Source organism: Neopsephotus bourkii, unplaced genomic scaffold, assembly GCF_033783945.1.
Source record: "Neopsephotus bourkii isolate Nb327-2 ecotype Australia unplaced genomic scaffold, CSIRO-AGI_Nbou_v1 NB_1558, whole genome shotgun sequence".
Taxonomy (NCBI): domain Eukaryota; kingdom Metazoa; phylum Chordata; class Aves; order Psittaciformes; family Psittacidae; genus Neopsephotus; species Neopsephotus bourkii.
In genome coordinates, this window is record NW_026902034.1 from 752,875 (window position 1) to 775,695 (window position 22,821).

The 22,821-nt window shown below is 36.9% G+C and overlaps 1 protein-coding gene across 2 annotated transcripts in view; it reads right to left on the minus strand.

Moving 5' to 3' along the window:
* Positions 1–216: 216 nt before the first annotated feature.
* TMEM67 (transmembrane protein 67) overlaps positions 217–22,821 on the minus strand; it is a 30,866-nt gene continuing 8,261 nt past the window's right edge. For both annotated transcript variants that reach the window (XM_061371075.1, XM_061371073.1), the window contains exons 8-28: positions 20,748–20,902; positions 20,519–20,627; positions 19,292–19,378; positions 17,283–17,348; positions 16,171–16,327; positions 15,676–15,799; positions 14,415–14,520; positions 13,767–13,823; positions 13,575–13,673; positions 13,005–13,103; positions 12,584–12,670; positions 11,903–12,002; positions 11,663–11,802; positions 8,184–8,324; positions 7,550–7,630; positions 6,314–6,430; positions 5,078–5,194; positions 4,891–4,995; positions 4,465–4,567; positions 1,507–1,649; positions 217–1,052 (exon numbers count right to left, since the gene is read on the minus strand). In XM_061371075.1, the coding sequence (XP_061227059.1) occupies positions 972–1,052; positions 1,507–1,649; positions 4,465–4,567; positions 4,891–4,995; positions 5,078–5,194; positions 6,314–6,430; positions 7,550–7,630; positions 8,184–8,324; positions 11,663–11,802; positions 11,903–12,002; positions 12,584–12,670; positions 13,005–13,103; positions 13,575–13,673; positions 13,767–13,823; positions 14,415–14,520; positions 15,676–15,799; positions 16,171–16,327; positions 17,283–17,348; positions 19,292–19,378; positions 20,519–20,627; positions 20,748–20,902 (2,274 nt within the window). In that variant the 3' untranslated portion in view covers positions 217–971. The remainder of the gene's footprint in view (positions 1,053–1,506; positions 1,650–4,464; positions 4,568–4,890; positions 4,996–5,077; positions 5,195–6,313; positions 6,431–7,549; positions 7,631–8,183; positions 8,325–11,662; positions 11,803–11,902; positions 12,003–12,583; positions 12,671–13,004; positions 13,104–13,574; positions 13,674–13,766; positions 13,824–14,414; positions 14,521–15,675; positions 15,800–16,170; positions 16,328–17,282; positions 17,349–19,291; positions 19,379–20,518; positions 20,628–20,747; positions 20,903–22,821) is intronic.

Sequence of the window (22,821 nt, forward strand, 5' to 3'; positions counted from 1 at the left end):
AAAACAGCAAACACTATTCATGTTTAACCATTTACTGAAAAACATACTTCAAAAAAGGCAGGGAGACTTTTCAGAGGTACAAATGGGAGGTAGACACCTCACTTTAAGGTGTTTTGAAGGCCATTAATAATCTCCCTTAATACTTAATAAATGGCACTTGAATAATTACTAACTTCTTTAAATTCCAAAAACATGATAATGGTAAAATGATAGAAGGATAAGAACGATTGCTTCTGTTTCACTTGTGTGGAAATAGCACAAAAGCATTACTGTTACTTCCCCATGCATTTCGCATCAGATGACAGAAGATCAGGAACAAACCCCCAGTACCTATAAGCATCTCCACTGCTGTATCATAACTAACCTGTTTTTCTGCATCACTGAAACACTACTGAATCTCAAACACAAGGAAACTTTGTCATGTCTAGTCCACACCCAAGAAAACACTCCAAAAGCACACAATACTATCACGCAGTAAAGAACAGCTCAAATTTCAAGTTGGAGTCACTGTAAGAGACCTTTAAAAAGTCCTCTTGAAATAGTAGCTTACTTGAGAACAAATCCTGTGCTGTGTAAACCTGGAAGTGTGTTTGATAAACATTATACCTCAAAATAAATTAAAAATAATAAAAAAGATGTAAGGGATTGTCAGTGCGCAGTCTCTATCTTACCAAAAACCATCACAAAGTACTTACCTTATTTTACTAATAACAACACTTAAGTTTACTTCTGTCTTATTTTCATGTGCCTTTCTTTTTAATAGCCTACGGCTTAGTGTTCATAAATTCAAAAAATATTTGTAAATGCACAAAAATAGTTTAATAGCACACAATATAAAAAAATATCCTTTTCAAAAACATCACACTATTACTATTGAAAAGTGCACTACAGTTAATCTGCAGTCAGAGATGCTTTGGTCATGGACACAACATCCACCATGAACTTCTCAACAAAGTTTTCCATCTTCTTAATCAAATGAGAAATCTTTCATCCACCAGGGTTTTGGATGCCAAATTCTTCTGCCCAAGTGTACTACGAATAAACCTGAATATCTAAGAACATTTAGAAAAAACGTATTAATGAAGAAATGCTTAGAACAGAATGTTTCAGTAACTGACATAAAGTAGTAACTTCATATTATCTTTAAATTGTAAATAATGTGAATGAATTAGGTGCTTTACTCCTTTCAGTGTTTTCAAAACATTTCTGAATCTCCACCCTGAAATATGGTATAATTATGTGTGATTAATCCCAACAGATATTTGTGTTTTCTACTGAAGGTTATTTGTAGCCTCTTTATTCATGACAGGCATGTGAATAAAAATAATTTCTCACAAGCCTTTCTGACAAAAAAACCACATCAAAACCCTATTTTACAAGCTCTCAGTACAGTCCTCTGTCACCACATATTGCTGACTTACTGCTTTAATTATGTAGTTAACTGCATATACTGCCACACTAACCCAGGCTTTTAAAATATGACTCTGTTCTTCAATTGAAATTTACCTCTTGTTGCAAATAGGTTAGAATAGCTGCTAAGACAAAACTTTGGGAAGCCAGATCCACAACAGAGAAAAACAGGATATCAAAGATGAGCAGCGTTGTCTCATTGCCATAATAGAGAACATCACTGAAGGACTGTCCTTCATCTACAGAAAGAAAATAATTGTCAAAACCATATTATTTCTGTGAAGTGCAAGTTCGTGGAGTTCATCAGTGCACACTGAGAAAGCTGATAAGAAAACAGGAAAGCTTGACATTATCTTTGTTCACGGATTAGCAGTTTCACAAAAAAATGGGTCTTTTAAGCTTAAAATACCTTTTTCATAGCAGAAGCAGTCTAGAACACTTACTCCTCTATCAAAAAGCACCACTTTCGAAAGAGAAAGCAACACTTCTTCCCTTTTTCAGAAAAATGTCTAATGCAAGTTTTATTGGAAATAGCATGTTTTATTACAAATTGTGTAAGTACTGCCATGAATTCCTGATTTGTATTTAAAACACTGGGAACCGTGGCAGTCTAAACCGTCAAAGAATACGTTTATATCAATGCTTAGGATTATGAACTTTGAAACAATGGCAGTCAAAAGACCAAAGCTTTGTTGACTAATGCACAACTTGAAGAGATCACATCACACTTACACGCTTAATTCTAACTCAGCCATTGCATACTTGGCAATATTTATGGCTAAGTAGACATGGGGTTTAGAATAGGGTTTTGGAATGATAAAGCCAATCATATCCTGGGTTGCATCCAAAGAAGTGTGACCAGGAGATCAAAGGATGTGATCCTGCCCCTCTGCTTTGGTGAGACCCCATCTGGAGCAACTGCATGCAGCTCAGGGGCCCTCAGCACAGGCAAGATACAGAGCTGTTGGAGCAGGTCCAGAAGAGGGCCACAGAAATGATCAGAGGGATGGAGCACCTCTCCTGTAAGGAAAGGCTGAGAGAGTTGGGCTTGTTCAGCCTGGAGAAGAGAAGGCTCCAGAGAGACCTTAGAGCAGCCTTCCAGTACCTAAAGGGAGCTTATACAAAAGGTGGGTACAGATTTTAAGAGGGCCTATAAGTGATAGGACAAGGGGAGAAGGTTTTAAACTGAAAGAGGGAAGATTCAGATTAGATATAAGGAAGATTTTGTTTTTACAATGAGGGCGGTGAAATCCTGGCACAGTTTGCCCAGAGAGGTGATAGAGACACCCTATCTCTAGAAACATTCAAGGTCCAGGGCTCTGAGCAACTCGATCTAGTTGAAGATGTCCCTGCTCACTGCAGGGGCCTCTACTTGATGACCTTAGAGGTCCCTTCCAACCCAAACTATTCTGTGAATTTGCAAGATGTGGAATCACAGACTGAGGCTGAAGCAAGTCCTAGTTATAAGGCAGATACTGGATGGCTGGGAACATTTATTACTAAAGATAGTACTTCACCGCGACAGGGGAGGAGAGCCCAAGCCTTTAGTGAATTAGGTGTAGCTCAGACATCTAAACTGACCAAAAATACCTGACTATAACCATGGCTTGTTGGAAAGCATGTGCTGCATTACTGGTTACACAGCAAGGTCTGAAATTCAAACTAGGCTGCAGCTTTTGCAGTCCCAGCGTCATAAAGCAGGAAAAGCTCTGCACAGCTCAGTGATATAATCTGCAGTTGCTGTTATATAAGAATAATGACATATTTAGGATGTGTAATAGTTATCTGGTAATAGCTATGGATTGGATTACAATACTGATAAAGTTTAGAATTTATAAATTCTAAGTAACAGTGAGGCAGGACAGCCAAGTACTTGAGGGTCTCAAAATGAAGGCTTGCATCATCTTAGATCACTAGCTAATGTTTAGTTTTCATGCAGGTGATGGCCATGTTTATGGTTAGGTGTAGAATCAGGGTCTGAACTGAAGTTTTCACAGATAATTTCTGATGGATTCTGTACAGCTCAGGAGCTGAAGAAGCTGACTGGTATCAGGCCTAGGTTTATAGCTCATATTTCACTATATTGTGGATACTGGTCCTCAGACCACATCTGTTAGTAGGAGGAAACCAGGATTCTGGGTTTCAGAACCTGGAGGAAGTTGAGGAAGTGGAGGACCTAACACTGGATGAGGAGTCCAGTGATGCAGGTATTGGTTACCTGACAGTAATTAATAGGTTAAGGTTTTTAGAGCCTTGTATGTTTCACAGCATCAATCTTCTAGAGGTTCTGATTTAGGCTGAAGGTTGAGACATGGTTAAGAACTTTCACTAAATCTATTTTTAAGACATGTACTGGGCACTTGGAAACCCTTACAGCTAAGTTTAGCATAGGGCTAGGATTCAGGATGTTGCACTGGAGAACCCAAGTCTGACTGACCTTGCATAGCTCCAGGGACCAGAATCAGAACTTGTGTCACCCCCTATTTCTGCTGGAATACTAATTTTTTGCTGTAAGTGTTAGCAATACTTAAAAAGCGTCAAAATAAAATATTCAAGAACCCAAATTACTTAGCGGAGTCTGCAAAGATGTGTGGTGCATTAACATCAAGTATTCCACTAAAACATCCTCACTGTGATCAATATCCTCTATAGAGAAATTGTCTTTCTGTACTTTTAGTTGTTTCATGAGAAATTTGGTACTATATATTTAAAAATAGCATGAAGCTATTTAAATATTGTGGGTCTTCTTGCCATTTCCAAGGTGCATATTGGATCCAGACAGCAAGTCAAAAGTAGCACTTCATAAACACGTGCCCATCTCTACAGAGCATCTTTTCAGTTGCCTAAGAGAAAAATCATTGCAGTTGAGTGACCAAATATAAACAGGGTTTCTGTAACCTGGAGAACTTCTCTTCAGTCCCTCCCTCACAAGCAATCATTTAATGACCCCTCCTTCTTTAAAGTCCAGTTTAGATTGTAAATTCTGGGAAAGAACTCTACACAGAAACCTACATACTTATAACAGTACAAATACTGAGTTGCAAATGTTTTTACCACTGTAAAAAAGACTTTTCTCTATTGGTTCCATGAACTCCATGCCAAGAATCCGTTCAAACAGCAACTTATCTTTAACAATATAATCCATTTCTTTATGAGCCTGTAAGAAAAGGGAAAACAATACTTGTTGTATTATGACTTCAAAGAAAAAGTACTTGTTACAAAGTGAAGTATAGCTTCATTTTGTGAATGAAAAAAAGCACTGGTCTATTCAGAGGCAAAAATTAGTACATAACAAAAAAGGATTTGTCATTTTTAAGAACAGGCTGTACTGTCAGACAGTACTCCAGTTATTTTTCTTGAATGAAGCACTGTTCCAGCCTTTAACAACAAATCTTTAAGCACATATGCTTTAAGAGAAATCACAGTCTGATTTACAATATTTAGTCTTTTTCCTTAGTATAGTAATGTCAAAATACATACGTGATTAATAAAAGAACTGAGAAATTTGTTCATGGTGTTGTATGCCCTTGTGCTTTGTTCAAAAGTATTTGCAGATGAGTCCAAAAGCCTAGCAGGACCACGTCTCTGAAATATAACACGGCCATGACTTCAGTGGAAAAATTACGTATTTTAAATAACATTAACAAAATACAAGTATCTCACTTACTCTTGTCAGGGTTTCATGAATCCTGTCATAGTGCAGTCGCATTTTTCTTGAAATGGACATCTGAAATGTCTGGCCATCTGTGTTTGGTAACAGACCTCTCTGACTACACAGATTTTCCTATAAAATTAAAGCAATTGTAAATTATTAAAACATTATTTGTGTCATTCATAGACCTCAAAATCAAAAGCTTTTCATTTCCTCTCTTTCATGTACACATAGTACTAAATATTTGAATTGACTGCACTCTTGGTTCTATTATAGCCAGCTTTTCATAGGACATGAAATCCTGACCCCTGCTGTCACAAAGTTATATTCCTCTTTTCACCTGTGTTCAGTTCATTACCTTCTAATACATCTTTTGTCATCCACTCTGAAGCCCTTACTTTTATATTTATCATTTATTCTATACTTGTCCTGCTTTTTTTGTGCTTTGGATCCTGACTTTTTCCATGTTTTTCAAGCCACATTTAATAAATTTTAACACCCCCCCCCCCAAGAAAACAGAAAATTAGGTGCCTCCATAGGGAAAAACCTGCTTTTCAAAAATCATATTGACTGAAGCAATTAGGAAAAAAATACAGGAAAACACCTATACAAATTATATTAATAAAGAGATTCCTATATATTTCAATGATTGAGGTTTAATTTTCACATGGTTATGGTTGTTTTTTTTTCTGACGTTTATCATTGAAATAGCAATATACTTTGTCTAACTTGTCCCTACAAAGCTGCAAGATGTCATGAAATTTAATGCAAATTGCACCAATCTTCTATGAGACATTTCATATTTGCCTGACCTCACATCAAAGATACAACATATGAAAAACTAGAAAAAATACTTCTGAAATTAATTTTAGTAAAGAATAAGTTATATCACCACAGGAGAAGAGATGGAAAAAAAGAATTTATTGCAAAAGTAAATGTTTCTTTATTAGGAAAGCCATGTGCTTATGAAAAGCTTCAGTATCAAAAAGAAGGTTCTTAAATACAGAAAAAGGCTTTTTAGATAAACAGAAATTATCTATGGAATATGAACAAGTATCAGAAGAAGAAATAGTAAAGAGCTAATTAAAAGAACTATTGACTCTTCTATATACATACCAATAGGTGGTATCTTTTAAGTATCACAGCTTGGTGCAATGCAATGCATACATGAAGATCCATAATGCAAAGATGTAGGGGATTTTTATAAAATAAATAACTAGAGCAGGTGTAAACTTTAATATTTTTACTTACTGCTTCTCTCTTTAGGTTCCTATTCATTTCTTCCATATTGGTATCTGCATGGCCATGCACAGAGCGACCATGGATATAATAACCAAAGCAGCTGTGTGACAAGAGAAACACTGAAATCTAAAAGAGATGGGGGAAAAGAGCATAGTTTAATTAAAAATTGTACCTTTATTATTAATGCTTGAATTCCCAGTGGAGACTAGTAAGACCTTCTACATATACCAAGTAGGCAGGTATCAAAATAAATATGGGAGAAAAAGATTTAGTAACCCTTCTCCTGATATGTTTTATCTATGTTTAACTAGAAACACACACCAGCTTCAAGTTTAGTTTATCAACAAGGATCACTACTTAATTCCAGAGCCCAAAAAATTAAAACAAAAACCCTTTTATTTTGATTCAAAAATTATGTCTGTGATACATACTACATATGCATGATTCCAGTTGAGCTCCTAGGAGACTGTATTTAAGAGAATTTCATTCAATATGATAGAATGTTTATATATATCACATAAACCCCCGAATCAACTCTCTTGACAACCCATGCACTATATGGGTGTTTCACAGAAGAGGAATCGCCAAGGCTGGAAAGGCTGATAAAAGGGGTTAATCTCTGTATTTTAAAAACTTCTGTGCAAATGAGCCAATCCAACCTGTTCTGACTGCACTCTTCTTTGGTTAAAAAGGAATTCCTGCAGTGCAAAGCTTCAAGACCCATATTAAAACTAGAGAAAGCAAAGTAGTTTAGATGTGTTCAAGCAAAAATGCATGAAAAAGTTGGTAACTGTCCAGAAGGGGCAATTGTGAGGTTCAGCTGTTGAGGGACAACCACAAGATAGGAGCAGAAACTGGTATAAAATAATACCAAGACAGCTGTGGCTATAAGACAAAAGTACTAAAATGCAAACCAGTGGACAGAAGGGCAGCAAATCCTGTCATGATTTGTTACTTTTAAATTCTGTATGTGCAAATGTAACCAACTTAAATTCATAAACATCCTAAAAATCACACACCTAGAAGAACATGCTGATACCTATAGTTCCTGAATTCTTTTCCATTTAAAGTTAAACTGAAATTTTCTTGTAGAGTGCACAGATAAGGTTACCTGAAAGAAACATTTACTTTGGCTGTTAGCTTGCAATCTTGAATTAAATTAATAAATATTATTTAATATTCTTAAAACTCTTATGTATTATTCTATTAAAAATGCCACTGTACAAATGAGACAGAGATACTTACATTGCTCACGCAACACAAATCAACAAATTGGCTTATCTTATCTTCAACAAATCTTTCATAACACACAGAAAAAAATATAATCTGAAATAAAATCAACCAATTTTTGTTCTGTTAGTTCATCAGATCTGACTTTATTAAGCAGTTAACTTCACAGTTTAACACCCACACATTACAGACTTCCATAATGGCCACTACTGCAAACAGAGTCTATGAAATGGGATTGACATCTTTCCTCTAAGAAGTAAAGTTGTAACAATAACCTGCTTTCCATTCTGAACTTGGAGATCATAGAATCACAGAATAATTAGGGTTGAAAGGACCTTAAGATCATCTAGTTCCAACCCCCCTGCCATGGACAGGATGCTCCAAAGTTGTTTAAAACAAGCCATAGTAATTGCATAAATTCACATCATTGAGAGGATTTAAATTCTGGCTACAAACTATGAGGTATCATGGCTCACAAGATGCATTTTGAGTTCTATGGGTGTACCATGCACCTAAAAGTCTAAACCAAGCAAAACAGTCAAGAATATACCCAGTACTGTGATGCTTAGTATGGATGGCCTAGTGACATATTCTAGCTTCCAAGAACCAGCCTGGAAATGACAATTCAGTATGTATGTGTTTCCCATACCTGTAAGCCAGCAATGGCTAACCAGACCGCAGCAGACACACCAAATCTTAAAATGCGGCTCCAAGGAGCTATGTAACTCTCACTGCTTCTTGCAAGACTGGAAGAAGAATCCATTAAAGCCAGGTTTGAAAATCCCACCACCTGAAGTGATTAAGAAGGCCAATGAACAACATGAGGCAGCGAACAGTATTAATTACGACACTGTTGTTTCCATTGTAAGAATAAGAATTACAAATTAGGAAAAATGGACCTGGGAATAGTAGCATGTTCACTATGACAGAGCCCAATTACTTGATCCAGTGTTATTACTGAGACACATGATTCAAAACAGAAACTGTATGTATATGTTTTGATACAGAAATTAAAAAATATATGCACCTAAATCTCCTGAAAACTCAACACTGATTTTTACTGAAAAACTCCAAATGATTCTACTGTTGGACTGCATAGGGATATTATTTCTGCCAAATTTCAGCTTTTTGGTCCTATATATTCCAGTTGTTTTGTTGAACAGAAATGTATTTCTCTCCACCGCCTTTATGGCCAAATCTATTTTAAATAAAGAATCTAAAAAAAGTTCCCAAATAAAAGAGGGAAGAGAAACACCACATCTTGAAACACTTCAGAGGTAAGAAATATGTGTACATTATTCAGAACCACAGCTGCATGGAAACGTATTTGTGGTGGATTTACCCCCCACAGTGGGACTGGGAACAGGAAAAACAAAAGCAAGAAAACTTGTGGGTCAAGATAAAGAAGTTTAAGAAGCAAGGAAAAGGGAAGAAGATGAAAAAAACCTCCACAAGTGGTGCAAAGGTGCGAGACTGATGTGAAATCATACTCCACTGTCCATTGTCTAAAAGACTGGTCTAAGAAGCTGCTCAGAGATGGGTGGGAGGAGTTGAGGTAAGACTCCAGTGCCTGGGAGAAGGGTGTGAGGAGCTTAAATGGGACTCCACCATCCGCTGCCTGAGGGATGACTGGGAAAGAGCTAAGACTCCATTACCTCAAGGACTGGTGTGAGGAACCCATTATCCCAAGAATTGCTGCAGACGTGCGTGTGTGCGTATGTGCATGTATGTGTGTGTTTGTGTGTGTGTGTGTGTGTGTGTGTGTGTGTGTGTGTGTGTGTGTCCCCGGACAAAAGCTGGCTGCAAGACCAGGGAAACTGGTCCACCAGGAACATGTAATATGTGAGAGGAAGAACACAGGTGCTTCCCCCAGATCGTAATAAAAAGGGGAAAAGGTAATCACCAAGAGACACATCGCCAAGGAACCATTGCCATGAGGATGAATCCAGAAGGACACCTCCATGAGGGTAACTACTATGGATCCTGAGGGACACCCTCCATGAGACATGGCCATGAGGGCAGCTCCACGAGACACACTCCATGGGGTACCTTCAAGGGGACTCCAGAAGGATGCCTCCATGAGGACACCCACCTCCGATGGACTCTTGGGGGACACTGCTCCGATACTGAATACGAACTCTGAAGGACTTCTACCACCAACGATGGGGACAATGGATCCCTGGGATACCGCTGGATCCACAGTGGTGACTCTCTCTCTCTCTGCACCTCGAATCCTTGCTTCACTTTCTCCCTTTTTTTCCAATCTGTCCTATCACTGTCCCCTTTATTACAATAATTTCCCTTTTTTATAATTGCCCTTTTGTAATAAACGTACTGATCGATTATGGTACTTGACCTCATTTGCATCTTAATTTCACTCTTGGGATCATAAGCTGAAATAGGGTCTGGCACTGGGGTTTTCTCCAATCAGACCCTGACAAAAGGCAATCACTAACAATCTCTGACAAGTAGACCAGTGCTCAGCCCGTTCCCAGAAAATCCCTCGCTTCCATTTTACTGCTGAGCATAATGGTGTATTGTATGGGATACCCCTTTGATCAGCTGGGGGCCTGGGTGTACTCCCAGCCTCTTGCACAGCCCCTGCCTGTTCACTGGGGACCTTGGTGCTGTGCAAGCACTGTTCAGCAATAGCCAGTACATTGGTGTGTTACCCTGTTTTAGCCACAACATCCTATGGGCTGCTGTGAAGAAAATAAACTCCATTCCAGCCAGACTCAGTACAGTACCGAAAAGCCCCATTTTGCTGCCAGACTGTACCTGCACCAGCCATGTGGGCAGCACTGTCATAGTGACTATGCCAACCAGTGATTACTTTGGTGCCAGACCCAAGGCTTGTGGGGAGGGAGACTCCTTTTATGCTTTCCAACTTCCTCCGATTATTACTTTTCCTGGCTTGTCTTCTACTACCGTTCAGCTTGTCACAATGATTAGTGAGAATGGAACAGTCACTTTATTAAAACTACTAACCCAAGAAGATAGGCTTTGGGCATTACAGAAGTTCCTTCTTGTAGTAAGCAGCTGATTGCCATATCTGCCAATATACTTCTAGGGAAACTAAGCTCCAATCTTCAGCATAGCAATGAAAGTTATAAAGATTATCTGAGGTTTCCACAAACACTGATTTAGCCTATTTAGTTAACTTTTGTGACCTTCTCCACTATCAGTGGCAAGAAAGGGGTTCTTCAGAGAGAAATTCATAGAGGTATTTATACAGCAAGATGATAATCTGTCTGTACTGAGAGTAGCCTCTCCCTTGCGGTAATACCAGCAGTTTACACAGAGTAACATGAGATTAGGTTGGGGAATACATGCTCTCTTTTTTCCCATTCTTTCCTTGTAATGTGGCACCTAAGTTGGTCCTGGCCTGTGTTTACCAACAGCAAAACTACTGATGTAGTGAATGAGGAAAGCTTGGGTATATTTACTGTATTTAATTATAAAGAAAAATAGAAAATTAAAGAAAAATATAAAAATGTATTAGAAATATGTAAGAACCTCACATAAACAACTATATGCTACATGCTTTAAGAATACTTCCCAAAGTAATAGTACTAAACTGCAGAGGAAACAAAATAGTATGTTTTTAAAAGCTAAAGCACAATTTCTCATGTATCCTTAAGCTGTATCTGAAGGCATACTGCCTTGTGTTATGCCATCAGGCACAGAACTGGCACATTTCATTTCCTGCTTTATGAAAGGTCACTTCAGTTCAGATAAATATGAAACTTGAAATAAAGCTGTTGACTGATGCAGGAGAGAGCCAGTAGACAAATAAGGAATTGAGTGTGTACACAGATTTATCAGTCTCTTAAGCCATTTAGGGTAACTCATTACCTTAAAAAACCCCAGTCAAAACTAACAGAGGTCTCTAAGCTAATTAATGGTTGGGTTGTTTTGCTTTCCCCCAAGTCTTCCTTAATAAATTACTGCAATGACCTATACATATAAATTAAAAAATTTATTAAAATAATTACTTTTACAAAGTTACATGTTTTCAGGTGAACTTGAAGGTTACGCAGAGAATGCAAGAGTTAAAAAACAGACCCTTATGTTACACTCTTGTGAATCATAAAAACTTAATAACAATAATAATAGTAATAACAGTACCTCCAGAAAAAAAAGAACTGCAAACACTTGAAACAGAGGATTTATCTTCCTCACTGTCTGAATTTCATTCCATTCATTTGCTACAAAATAGGTCCTCCATATGCTCACAGGTGCAGCAGCACTTTTAATAATACCTTCACCTAAAAAGAATACATACAATAAAGCTCTGAAATGTAATACTTGATAGCGTATCTGAACTTAACCAAAGCTGCCTATCCAAACAAGCAAAGTTTGAGTTACCTTCAACTCCTTTAATAACTCTGCTCTTAGGTCTTTCCCAGTCAATAAAGAAAATGTCTATAGTAAGCTGTGAAACCAGCAGTTGTAAGAACTGCAGAGCCTAAGAAAGAAAAAGGAGAAATGTAACAAGTAAGGACAGCAAAAGCATATAGACAAAGATGAAGAAACAGTCCTCGCACAAGTCATTCATTAAACATAAAAAAAGGACTGTTTTCCCATAACCTATTAGCATGTGTTATGAATTCCAATGCAATATAATACCCATAATTAATAAAATACTTGTATATCCCATGAGGACAGAATACTGATCTCGGAATTCTACAAGTATGTTTGAACATAATTATTCTAATGACTTCCTTTTAATAAGGAATTGGCAGCACTTATATTCTGCTTTAAAAGAAAGCACTAGCTTGCTTGATATGGTATTATTTGGTTTCTTTACACCTTTATCCTTGAAAGAATAATTTTCCATAGATCATTTTCCTTAGACATTAGCTTCCATATAAAAATTCCACAAAACAAATTTCTATGGGAAAATTACTTAATTCTCAGAGTAAAATAATTGTTTACATCTATACACCAATAAAATGAACTCTACAAGATGTTTAAAAACAAGCCTACTGAAAATATACAGAAACATACGTTGAAATGTCTTTAATGCCTGAGCAAAAAAATATTTACCTTTAAACTAAATGCACATGCTATGTATGTAACAAAATCTTCTTCTTGAGATGGAAGTGGTAAAAGGACAGAGACAAACTGCTGACCCTATAATTGAGAAGTTATATTGAAATAGTATGGATGGCATAAATAACAAAGTACTAAGCGCTTAAGAGCAAATAACATTTTGCAGAAACAGATCAATATTTAATGCACAATCATTTGGAATTTGTAAAATATTTGAAGCAGACTGCAAGTATCATGAATCCTAAGGGAAACACGTCAACACAGAAATTTCTGCACACAAAACAGGATATGATATAGAACTTGCCTCAACAGTCTGATCAGAAAAAAAAAAAAAGAAAAAAAAATTAATTCTTGTGTAAAAATATATGCAATATTAATAGGTTTTCATAACCCCTGAATCTGGAAAAACACTTACTTTGAAGAACACAAGCCAATAAATCCCTGTGCCCACTGTGATGACAAAGAAAACGTTGGCAAGGTCTCCAGCGTAAAACAGTAAGAACTTCAAAACTGTCTGCAATTATAAAAACACACTGTAGAGATCTGTAAAACTAATTAAGTAATGCATATACACATTCACATAAAATGTCATCACACTACAGGAAACTCTAGTACTGAAAAGAAGCCTTGAACAAACTTTTTCTACTGTGGTCACATATTTATGGTACATTCAGTGTCTGAAAATCCTACATGGTGGCCTTTGCTCAAAGAAGAATTAATCTGAACAGTAAGTCCACTCAACTGACAACTGATCAGAACAGTTCTGTAAATACCTTGATTTTTAGAAAAAGTGTTTCTTAAATGACAAAATCAGACCCCCCCCCTCCAAAAAAAAAAGGCAAAAAACCTACTTCCTCAAGTCACATTTCTATGCAGCTAGGCTAGAAATTATTTCAGTTGCCTTAAGAAACAGAACGGTTATATCACTGGGAATGATAGCAAAGGTCTCCTTAAAAAGAGGAAGATGTCTCCCTTTTTAGGTTACCTGCAAGTCGATTATAGAGCTTCCTGTGCGTCTCTTCCAGCCTGCAGTCTTGAGAAGGGACCATAACACTGCGAGCCCACCCAACACACCCAGCGTGATCTGAAGAGAATGAAGTTATTGGCAGATGTTTTTAAAAAACACAAAACATAAGTAAATCATTACATTGATGAATTAAAGGGAAACAAAACTTACATCAGTCTGAACCTCAGCCTCTGACTGATTCATCTCATAACTGACTGAGAAGGAAACCTGAATATTAAGATACAAAAAGTAAATATGCATGGAAATTCTGAAATGCTACCACCATTATAGACAATGTGAGTTTTCACACTTTAGTTGGTGGGAATTCCCATCTAGAGCTATTATATAAGTACGACATCTATTTTCTTTTACTGTGTACATACAACCTATTGTGCTCCAATGCCAAACTTAGTATTGGCATATGCTCTGCTATGCTCAGTGCTGATTTTACCAACAGTAATGCTGGAGATGGATGCCTGCTACCTGCAAGTTATTAGCTGTACCTAATCAGAATCCTTCCAAATGTGCGTATTTTTTTCCTTCTGAAAGGAGGCACCAAAGATTTGACACTTGCCCTTTCATTGGTGTTGATTACAAGTAACTTCAATATAATTACACCAAATACGCAAAATCATAAAGTGAGCTCGACATAGCTCAGACACCATTTCTTTTCCAGCTTGACTGAAAGACAAATTGCCGTGTAGCACCAACATTGCTCCCTTTAGCTTAAGTATCTATCTAACCTAAGACGTCTTTTGACTTTGGTTTGAAAAGCATGATTAACAAATCAGTTCAATTAAGATAGCACGAAGATCTCACCATCACACTCTGGGTTTCAGGGTTTTCAACAAGCACGTCTGTGTAAGCAATAGTAAGTAGAGGAGGGTAGACAGTTCCCCTCTGATTATGGGATGCCAGACGAATACTGCAGCAATATAAACAGAGTATTATTTTTAATACAGAAAATGGATGAGTTGCTTGGAAAGTATTAACTGAAATTGTACTAATAAGAAAATACTAAATGGACAGAGCAACCTGATCAATAAAATGTGAGTTACAAACTCAATGACACGGCAATTCACATTTTAAAAGCAACAGGAGTGTACGGAGGCATGGACTTATATACATAAAAAGAAAAAAACGGGGGACATTATTTATTTGTAAGAAAATACCTGAATCAATCTTTACCTACTGCTCACATTACAGTAGCCACAACTGAGGTCAATTCCAAAAGGTAATTTTTCTCAAAACTCTACAGAAGGACCTTTCCTATGTCTCTGTTGATTTTTTCAAAGGGGTAAGGTGGGAGAGTGTTCTCCTAAGATACATAAGCAATCGTTATTATTTTTAAAATAATGGAGTATGTAATTCTTAGCCAATGGAGTTGGTACATCAAATTAACCTTCAAGATGGGTTACTTGTATGGATCAATACTCTGTGCTACTCAGCCATCTTTTTAACTAATAAGCTGTGAAGAAGAGCTAAAGAAAAACAGAAATCTCAATTTTTAAAGTTGCCATCTTAGAGAAAGACATTACATAAATAAGGAGAAAAAAAGATTCTTCCAAAACACATTCCAGCAGAGATTAACCATCAGTAATGACCCTAGCAGGTGGCCTCACAATTTCAGTTAAAGGACTACGCTGAAGCCTATTCTGGATTGTGTAACAGAATATGCAGCAGTTTGTAAAAATAATGCAAAAAAACAATATAGAGTATGAAGCAGCATCCTCGTAGAGTCAGCAATATGTACACTGAAAAAGAATTAACAGGAGTTTTTAGGTCTTTCCAGATGAATGAATGCCTGCTAACTTGCATTATGCATACATACAGTGATCCATCATACCTGGAAAGTAATCACAGTAATTTTAATTCCCACAAGTCAATGCTGTGTTTTTTAACCTACTCATTAGAACAACCTACGGAAACTCTTGCTATTTCCAAGTATACAATGGAAAAAGCAATACAGGACATATTAGAAACAACATAATAAAACAACTTTCTTTTATGACAGTAAAATGCAGACTGCACAAAATCTGCTGTATTTTCTATGTACTATGTATTATATGCAACTAATCACCTTATTGTTATTTTGCTAGCAATCCGAAGTACTCTTGGTAGTTTTTCCAAATCATTCTCTTTTCCACTTAGCGCATCCACCAAAAAAAATCGACGAGTCAGAAGCCAGCTGTTCATATTGCTGCCTTTAAAAAACCATGACAGTCCCATAATATGTAAGAAACTAATTCAACACACAAAGAGAATGAAATCTACTAGAAAGGATACATATAACTGGTTAATACATCTAACTGCATCCAGGATGTAAAATTACTTACTTCCAACTTAAACAAATACATAATGAAATCAATCGACTGGGCTGGTGCATGCAAGCAAAGTTTGCACTTAACAGCATGAGAACCTGCCCACAAAATATTAAATTCTTAAAACAGAAACAAGATATGATGATGTGTTGTGGTACCTTTTAAACAACTAACAGTAATTAATACAAATTCTTTCTATTTGAAGTTAGTCAAAAGTTATTTGAATTCACAAAATGTTACTATGACAGTCTTACCTTGATTAACAAATATTTCACTGTACTGAAGATTCAAATTTAAAACTGGCACGTCCCAAAGATATTGTTGTCCGTTGTCACCATTATATTCAAGGAATAGGTCATAAAAAATTGGATTAGCAAAATCCAGTAAAATCTTGGACACTGAAATTTTGCACTGTAAGAACAAAACATTAAAATAAAAATACCACTTTAGCCATTTAAAGATTTTCTCAAGTTGTGGATTCTTCTCCTTCAAGATCATTGCAGAATCTGTCCCACTTCTTCACAAAAGACAAGGCATTCCAGCTATTTGCAAGCAATTACAAAATCCTAATGATTTTATACAAACCCCTTGGAAATTATCGCAATGACCAGAATGACTGATGCTGAGAAGGAAGCTCTAGAATTCCTAGAAAATAGCAGAATTCCTAGAAAATTTCACAGACATAAGATTTGAAACAGCATAAACACCAAAGTCATGAAGCATGAACACTGGAGTTGCACAGTACTGTGTCTGGTTCTGGGCTCACCAGTACAAGAGAGAAATGGAGCTACTTGATACAGTCCAGCACAGGCCACTTAGACGATGAAGGGACTGGATCATCAACCCTACGAAGAAAGGCTCAGAGAGCTGGAATGGTTCAGCCTGGAGATGAGAAAGCTCAGGGCAGAAATTATCAATGTTTACAAATACCAGAAGGAAGGGGCCCAGTGACAGGACCAGAGGCAGCAGGCACAAACTGAAACAGAAGCATCTAAGCATCAGGAAACACTTTTTCACTGTGTCACCAAGCAGTGGTGCAGGTTGCCCAGACAGGCTGTCAGAACCACATCTATGGCTGACTGAATTTAGCATCTAAGTATATACAAGCTCACTAACACAAATGCCGGTTCAATTAATTTTGATTATCTCATGCAGTAAACAAGTTTTGTGATGTACACTTAAATAATTTTTTAAAACTACATTTATTTCAGTAATAAATTAAAATAAGCAACAGTTTCACAAGGAAGAAATCCACGTTGCAGCTTATGCCTAAACTCCAGAGGTCCTTCAAGAGGCACTGAATTACTGATGATGTATAAAAAAAACTTAACTCAAAATTCAGAATAGCGTTTTATCTCTTACTTACACTTTGTTGGTAAGTTGTTCCAAATGCATAAGCTGCATTCAATTTAGTTTGGGTATCAGGACAAAGCTGCACAAAACACAATTATGACTAGGTTAAATCAAAGGTATTTTCCTGCATGAAAAGTATTTACGTGTAACCCAACCAGTTAATGTATTCACAGTTCTCACTGTCAAAAAAAGATATTTTGTTCTATTTTTCTTAAGAGAGGGATTAATCTTGAAGAGTACATGCAATTCTTTATTGTACTAATACTGGTGCTCTTAAAATGCTGCTTTAGCTTATAAATACTTGCAGAGTGTTTTTCAGTTCCATCACTAAAGTTGAGATCTGTGGAGAGCAGCATCCAACCTGGCAAGAATAATCTTTCTGGGGACTGAATGTTCAATGCACTGTGCTGCCTCAAGCTTTATCAGCGACTTCTGCTAAAGCTAAGATCCACATGAAAACAGAACTCCACCTTCATATTGTCCCCTTATTCTTGAGCTGACATTCTCAGAGGAGCAAAGTTATCATGACAACTAGTAGTTTGCTTTTTTTTTCCTTTTTCAACATAACTTTTACATTTTCTGCAAAGAACAAGTCATTCTAAGCAGAACCCAGAAAAATGGGCCAAATTTTAACTAAATGGGCATGGCACTTAGTGGAGGGCATAGCCGGTTTCCCCAAATGAAAATCAAGTAAAAATTTACATAAACCACAATTCTGTTAGTGTGGAACTGAAATTATGCAGATTGCTTTAGCACTGTGATGTCTTATCATCACACATAATCTATTATATCACAAGACGTCTTAAATGGAAAAGCTATTCATTTCCCGTTGATTTTTGACAGCTACTAAATGGTCTGCTTTCAGGAGATTAATGTGTCCCAAGAAACCTTAAAATCTATGTCAGAATATGTAGTTTTCTATGCACAGTAACTGGCTTATTTTTTTGCTCAGGCACTATCTTCCCTTAAATTTGAGAGGCAGATGCAGGAGAGTTCATCCTGGGACAATCACAAAAGAAACAGCAGTCATTATCTAAATCCTGAATGCTGCTCATCTGTAGATACTGGAGCATTTGAAGTGACATGCTCAAAGAGTGACATGAAGAGCCTAGAAAAGAGGGCAGACAATTTCCAATTGTTCTTGCTAGTGTTCCCGTTGTTGCCTGCTTAGGGAATTACTGACAGTGCCCAGATTGCCACTGGACTGCTGAACAACTTCTTCTTCGTAACATGTTTGCAGCTGCCAATTTCTGCTGTTAGTCTACTGCACCTTCTACTTGCTTATTTGCATTTTTCACATGCTATCTATACAGCATGATACTGCAGAAGTACAATGTATGTGTGCCACTGAAATGAGAGCAGTGTCCAAAGGTACTTTTTTAGCCAGTGTTCACCACTCTACATAAAGCATCCCAGCAAGCTTTTATAACCTTTTGTTATGAAAAAGCCAGGCAGATGCTGCCCAAAGTGTTCATTTTATGTAAAAACCCAAAAGAAATTAGGAAACAAAATATTCCAAGAGAACTGAAAGAAAATGGGGTGGTAGACCAGTTTTCCTACCTCTCTTGACAGTGACATACCATTGATTTGCTTGGCATGCCCATAATGTGTGAATACAGCTGGCAGCATCTAATAGGGACATACTCATAGTATCATCTACAAACACCTGCAGACTGGGAACTAAAGTACACTTTTTTCCAGAAGAAAAAGAGAAGTAATAATACATGGGTAACTGTACACTGAATGGAAGAAAAAGATTTTTAGTTCTAAAGGACTAGTGATGTTTTTCAGAGCTTTTCAATCTGCCGAATTTATATTGGTCCAACAGATGAAGGAAATGTTGCTGAATTTACGCTTTTGATTTTATAAAGATCACTGTGAGCAAGAATCAAGGGCTATTCTAGCTCTATAGTTATGAACTGTCACTAGTGTAATAACCAAAATCTTGACTTTTGTTTCAATTTGGCTAAAGGCAATCAGAATGTTATGGTACCAACAAAAGATAATTTAAATCAAACATACCTGTAAGATGCCTCCTTCCAAACTTTGCCATTTAAGAAAGTTTCCTGCAGCATCAAATGAGGCTGCAATAAATTGCAGCTTTATATCCTGATGATGAAAAATGATAAACAATGAAACTGCCATAAAGCAATATAAATATGTTAGGGACTGCTGCCTCATCATTTAAGGCTTCCCTAAAACTTCCAGCAAAATGCTGCATTTTTTTCCTCCTTTGATTTTATGTTTTTAATCTCAGTTTTGGTGGTTTATTTAAAAAAAAAAGAAACACACTTTACTATTCTTCTACAGTTTCACTGGTGACATGGAAAAAAGTCCCAAAGGAACGTCTACACAGATAGACATGCCCTAAACTAATCAGAAATCTATGCAGACTTCCAACTTATACCAGGCTGGGATCTTGACGGCTTCCAGGAATTTCAGTGTTAGGAAGAACAACTGCTGCATTGCAATACTGTTTAATTTAAAACACAACTCTTTAAGAATGTGGCTAAAAAAGCCTTATTATTTTATTTGTGAGATAGTAAGAAAACTTAAGATAAATTTGGAGGCATAACTGGCAAACAGGTTATCACTACACTACTTACTTTCTGTAATTAGTTTTAACTTGAATAAACCATGCCAGTTATACTATTTTTACAATAAATCTGTAAAACAAAACATGTAACTACTTGGTTTACTGTTTTATTCCTTCTTAAAACTGTGCCAGTTAACAAGCTACTTAAGCAGTTCACCCCTCTAAGGGATGGATACTGGCTTTGTTAACATTGAAATGATTGTTTTTCCTCATCTCTTTTTCCTTTTTTTCTTTTTTCTTTTCTTTTTTTCAACCTAATTCACTGTAGGCGGAGGAAAAGGCTGGAGTAATAGACTGAATCCATCTCTGATACAACTTAGCTTTAGAGATTTGTAACAATAATATTTTTATTAATTTGTATTTATTTTAAACCATAATATTTTTAAATTGAAATATACATCTTGGCATTATGCGAATGTGGGTATGAGAGCATGAGCAAAGCAAATGTGTAAGTCAGTAAAATCACCTCACCTAGAGATTTTTCACATAAATATTGCCTTCCTCTTCCATAATATCTCACACTGAGTTCTGTTACACTAACTGCCTAAGAATTACATTTTGTGGAGCCACATCTGTAACAAATCTAAACCTCTTTATGTGATTATATCCTCTTCCTAATGTCACCTTCCCCATGGCTACTACCCAACACCTACCTTATCTGTTCCTTTAAAACTGAAGGTTGCAGGGAAATTGTTTGCCTCAAGCACTTGGGATGCTAATCCTGGTCGATCCCCGTAATACAGCCACGGAAGATTATGCCTCCTGAAAAGAATTACAATGTTTTCTCTGAAGAAACATAATGTTTTGCATCAAAGAACATTTAGAATAATAATTTCCATAAAATACTATTAAAGACCAAAAGTTACGGCAAAAGCTACTTACCAGAAGGCTATTGAATGAGCAACGCCCAGTCTTGCTGTATTGGCATAGATATACTGAAATAAACCACAGGCATCAGTACTTGAATAACCCAGTGAGTTCATGTTCATCACACACATATTTCCGAGAGCTTGGCATGCTGTTAAGTTAGAGTACAACTGCAGTGGAAAAACACAAGAACACAGAAAAGTATTTATTTAACCCTTTTCTCAGTGATGCAGTCATAAAATTGATGCTATTTTTAATAAGCCATTCCTAAACCTTCATTTTTACTTGAAAGTGATTTCTTTTTGTCAACATCTAATATTTTCTCCCAGCTATTCAGGTTCCATATTTTATAGGTCTGCAAATGGTGGCATGAAATCAGTGCATTTAGAAAACAAAGTATGAATCACAATGTTTAATACCACTTAGGCTTTACGACAAAGATTACTCCATCAAAGACCGACAACTGTAGTTGCACGTATTGTAAGTATCTTATTTCCAGTTTTAGTACTTTTTCCAGTCTGTTCTTCCTAAACTATGTTGTACTTATACCACTCTTCAGTTATGGTAAACAAACACTGCTGTGTGATAGGCCAAAGTGAGGCCTGGCATCTGTGCGCAGTGATCACTGCACTAGTATTAATTTGCCACCACCTACTGCCTTCTGTGGGTATGACCCGCAGTTGCACATTACTTTCAGCCAGCACCCCTGAAGATCTCAGCAGGCTGAGGCAAACAGGATAAACTCATGTAAGTGATGAGGATAGTCTCAGTTTGTAAAAGAGAATGAGAAAGTAAGTAGGAGAAAACCTCAGAGCTGTGTTTATATGACGGTCATGGGGGAGCAGCCACAAAAGTGATCTGGGAAAATACTGAAGTCTGCTGAAATACTGACAGAGAGAATGCCTGCAGTCTGGGAACTGCTAGCCTTGGAACTATGCCTGGGAATCACAAATATCCTTGGGAAGTGCAGCTGGGTACCTAAACATCAGAGACATCCTGAGATACCACTGATAAGCACAAAAATAATTAGTGAAAGAGCAACTTATCCGCTGGAAAGGTGAAAAATAGTCTGGAAAAAGAGGGAAAACACTCTAAGAAAGTAGAAATCAGCAACTGATATTGGGTGTTCTAACTGAAAGAGTAGACAAAGAGTCTGGAAAAATAAAAACTGGTCTGAGAGAATATAAAACATCAGCTGCCCAGGTAGTGCTGTCCTACACCACCTTATGTCTCGGCAATATAAAAATCACTTGCTTTTTACCCAAAATGGAGAGTGAATCCGTCCCCGTCTCACTCGCACAAACACACATATACAAAGAACGCTGCCTGCACAAACTGTTCTATGATCAGGTTTATCGCTGCCTGATAAAACTCTAGGCAGTTTATCAGACCACTGCTGGGGTTGCCTGTCTGACTGCAGACTCTGCAACACAAATCACCTTTGAAGTAAGACTTCATCTGTCATTGATTTTAAGGCCCCACTCCTGGGAGTGGATTGGTAAGCAATGTACTGATACTATTTTGAATAATATATACATGTAGGCACACATATAGATCATAAGTGTATTCGCTGCTTTACTAACAATACTTTTGTGGTAACTTGAAATATATGCTTGCTGCTACTACTGATTGCTGCTCCCATTGGAATACATACATAACCTGCTTTATTAATCATAAGTATACTCATTTTATTACTAATAATTTGTAGTAATCTGTAATAAGGAAACGTAGGAAATAAGGACTATGTCTGCTTCTGTAACATGGAATTCTGCAAATCCACTGTTGTGATCCTTATACACCTGTAGGACATGTAACCCTTTGAGTCATGATGTACTGGGAGGAAAGGTTAAGGCCTGAGAAGTTAAAATCTGATTTTGAGGAGAGGAATACAGATGAAAAAATAAGCATGTGTGGTAACAGTTCTCAAAAAGGAGGCAGAGTGAAGCATATCTTCTTCACAAGTGTGCATGAATCTGTGGCTGCAACCACTCTTCTAACCCCTGCTTACCACCACCCAGAGGAACATAATGGTAAGTAACATTTGCATACAAAAAAGCAAAGAAAAGCTAGAAAGGATGGTTGTATGGTT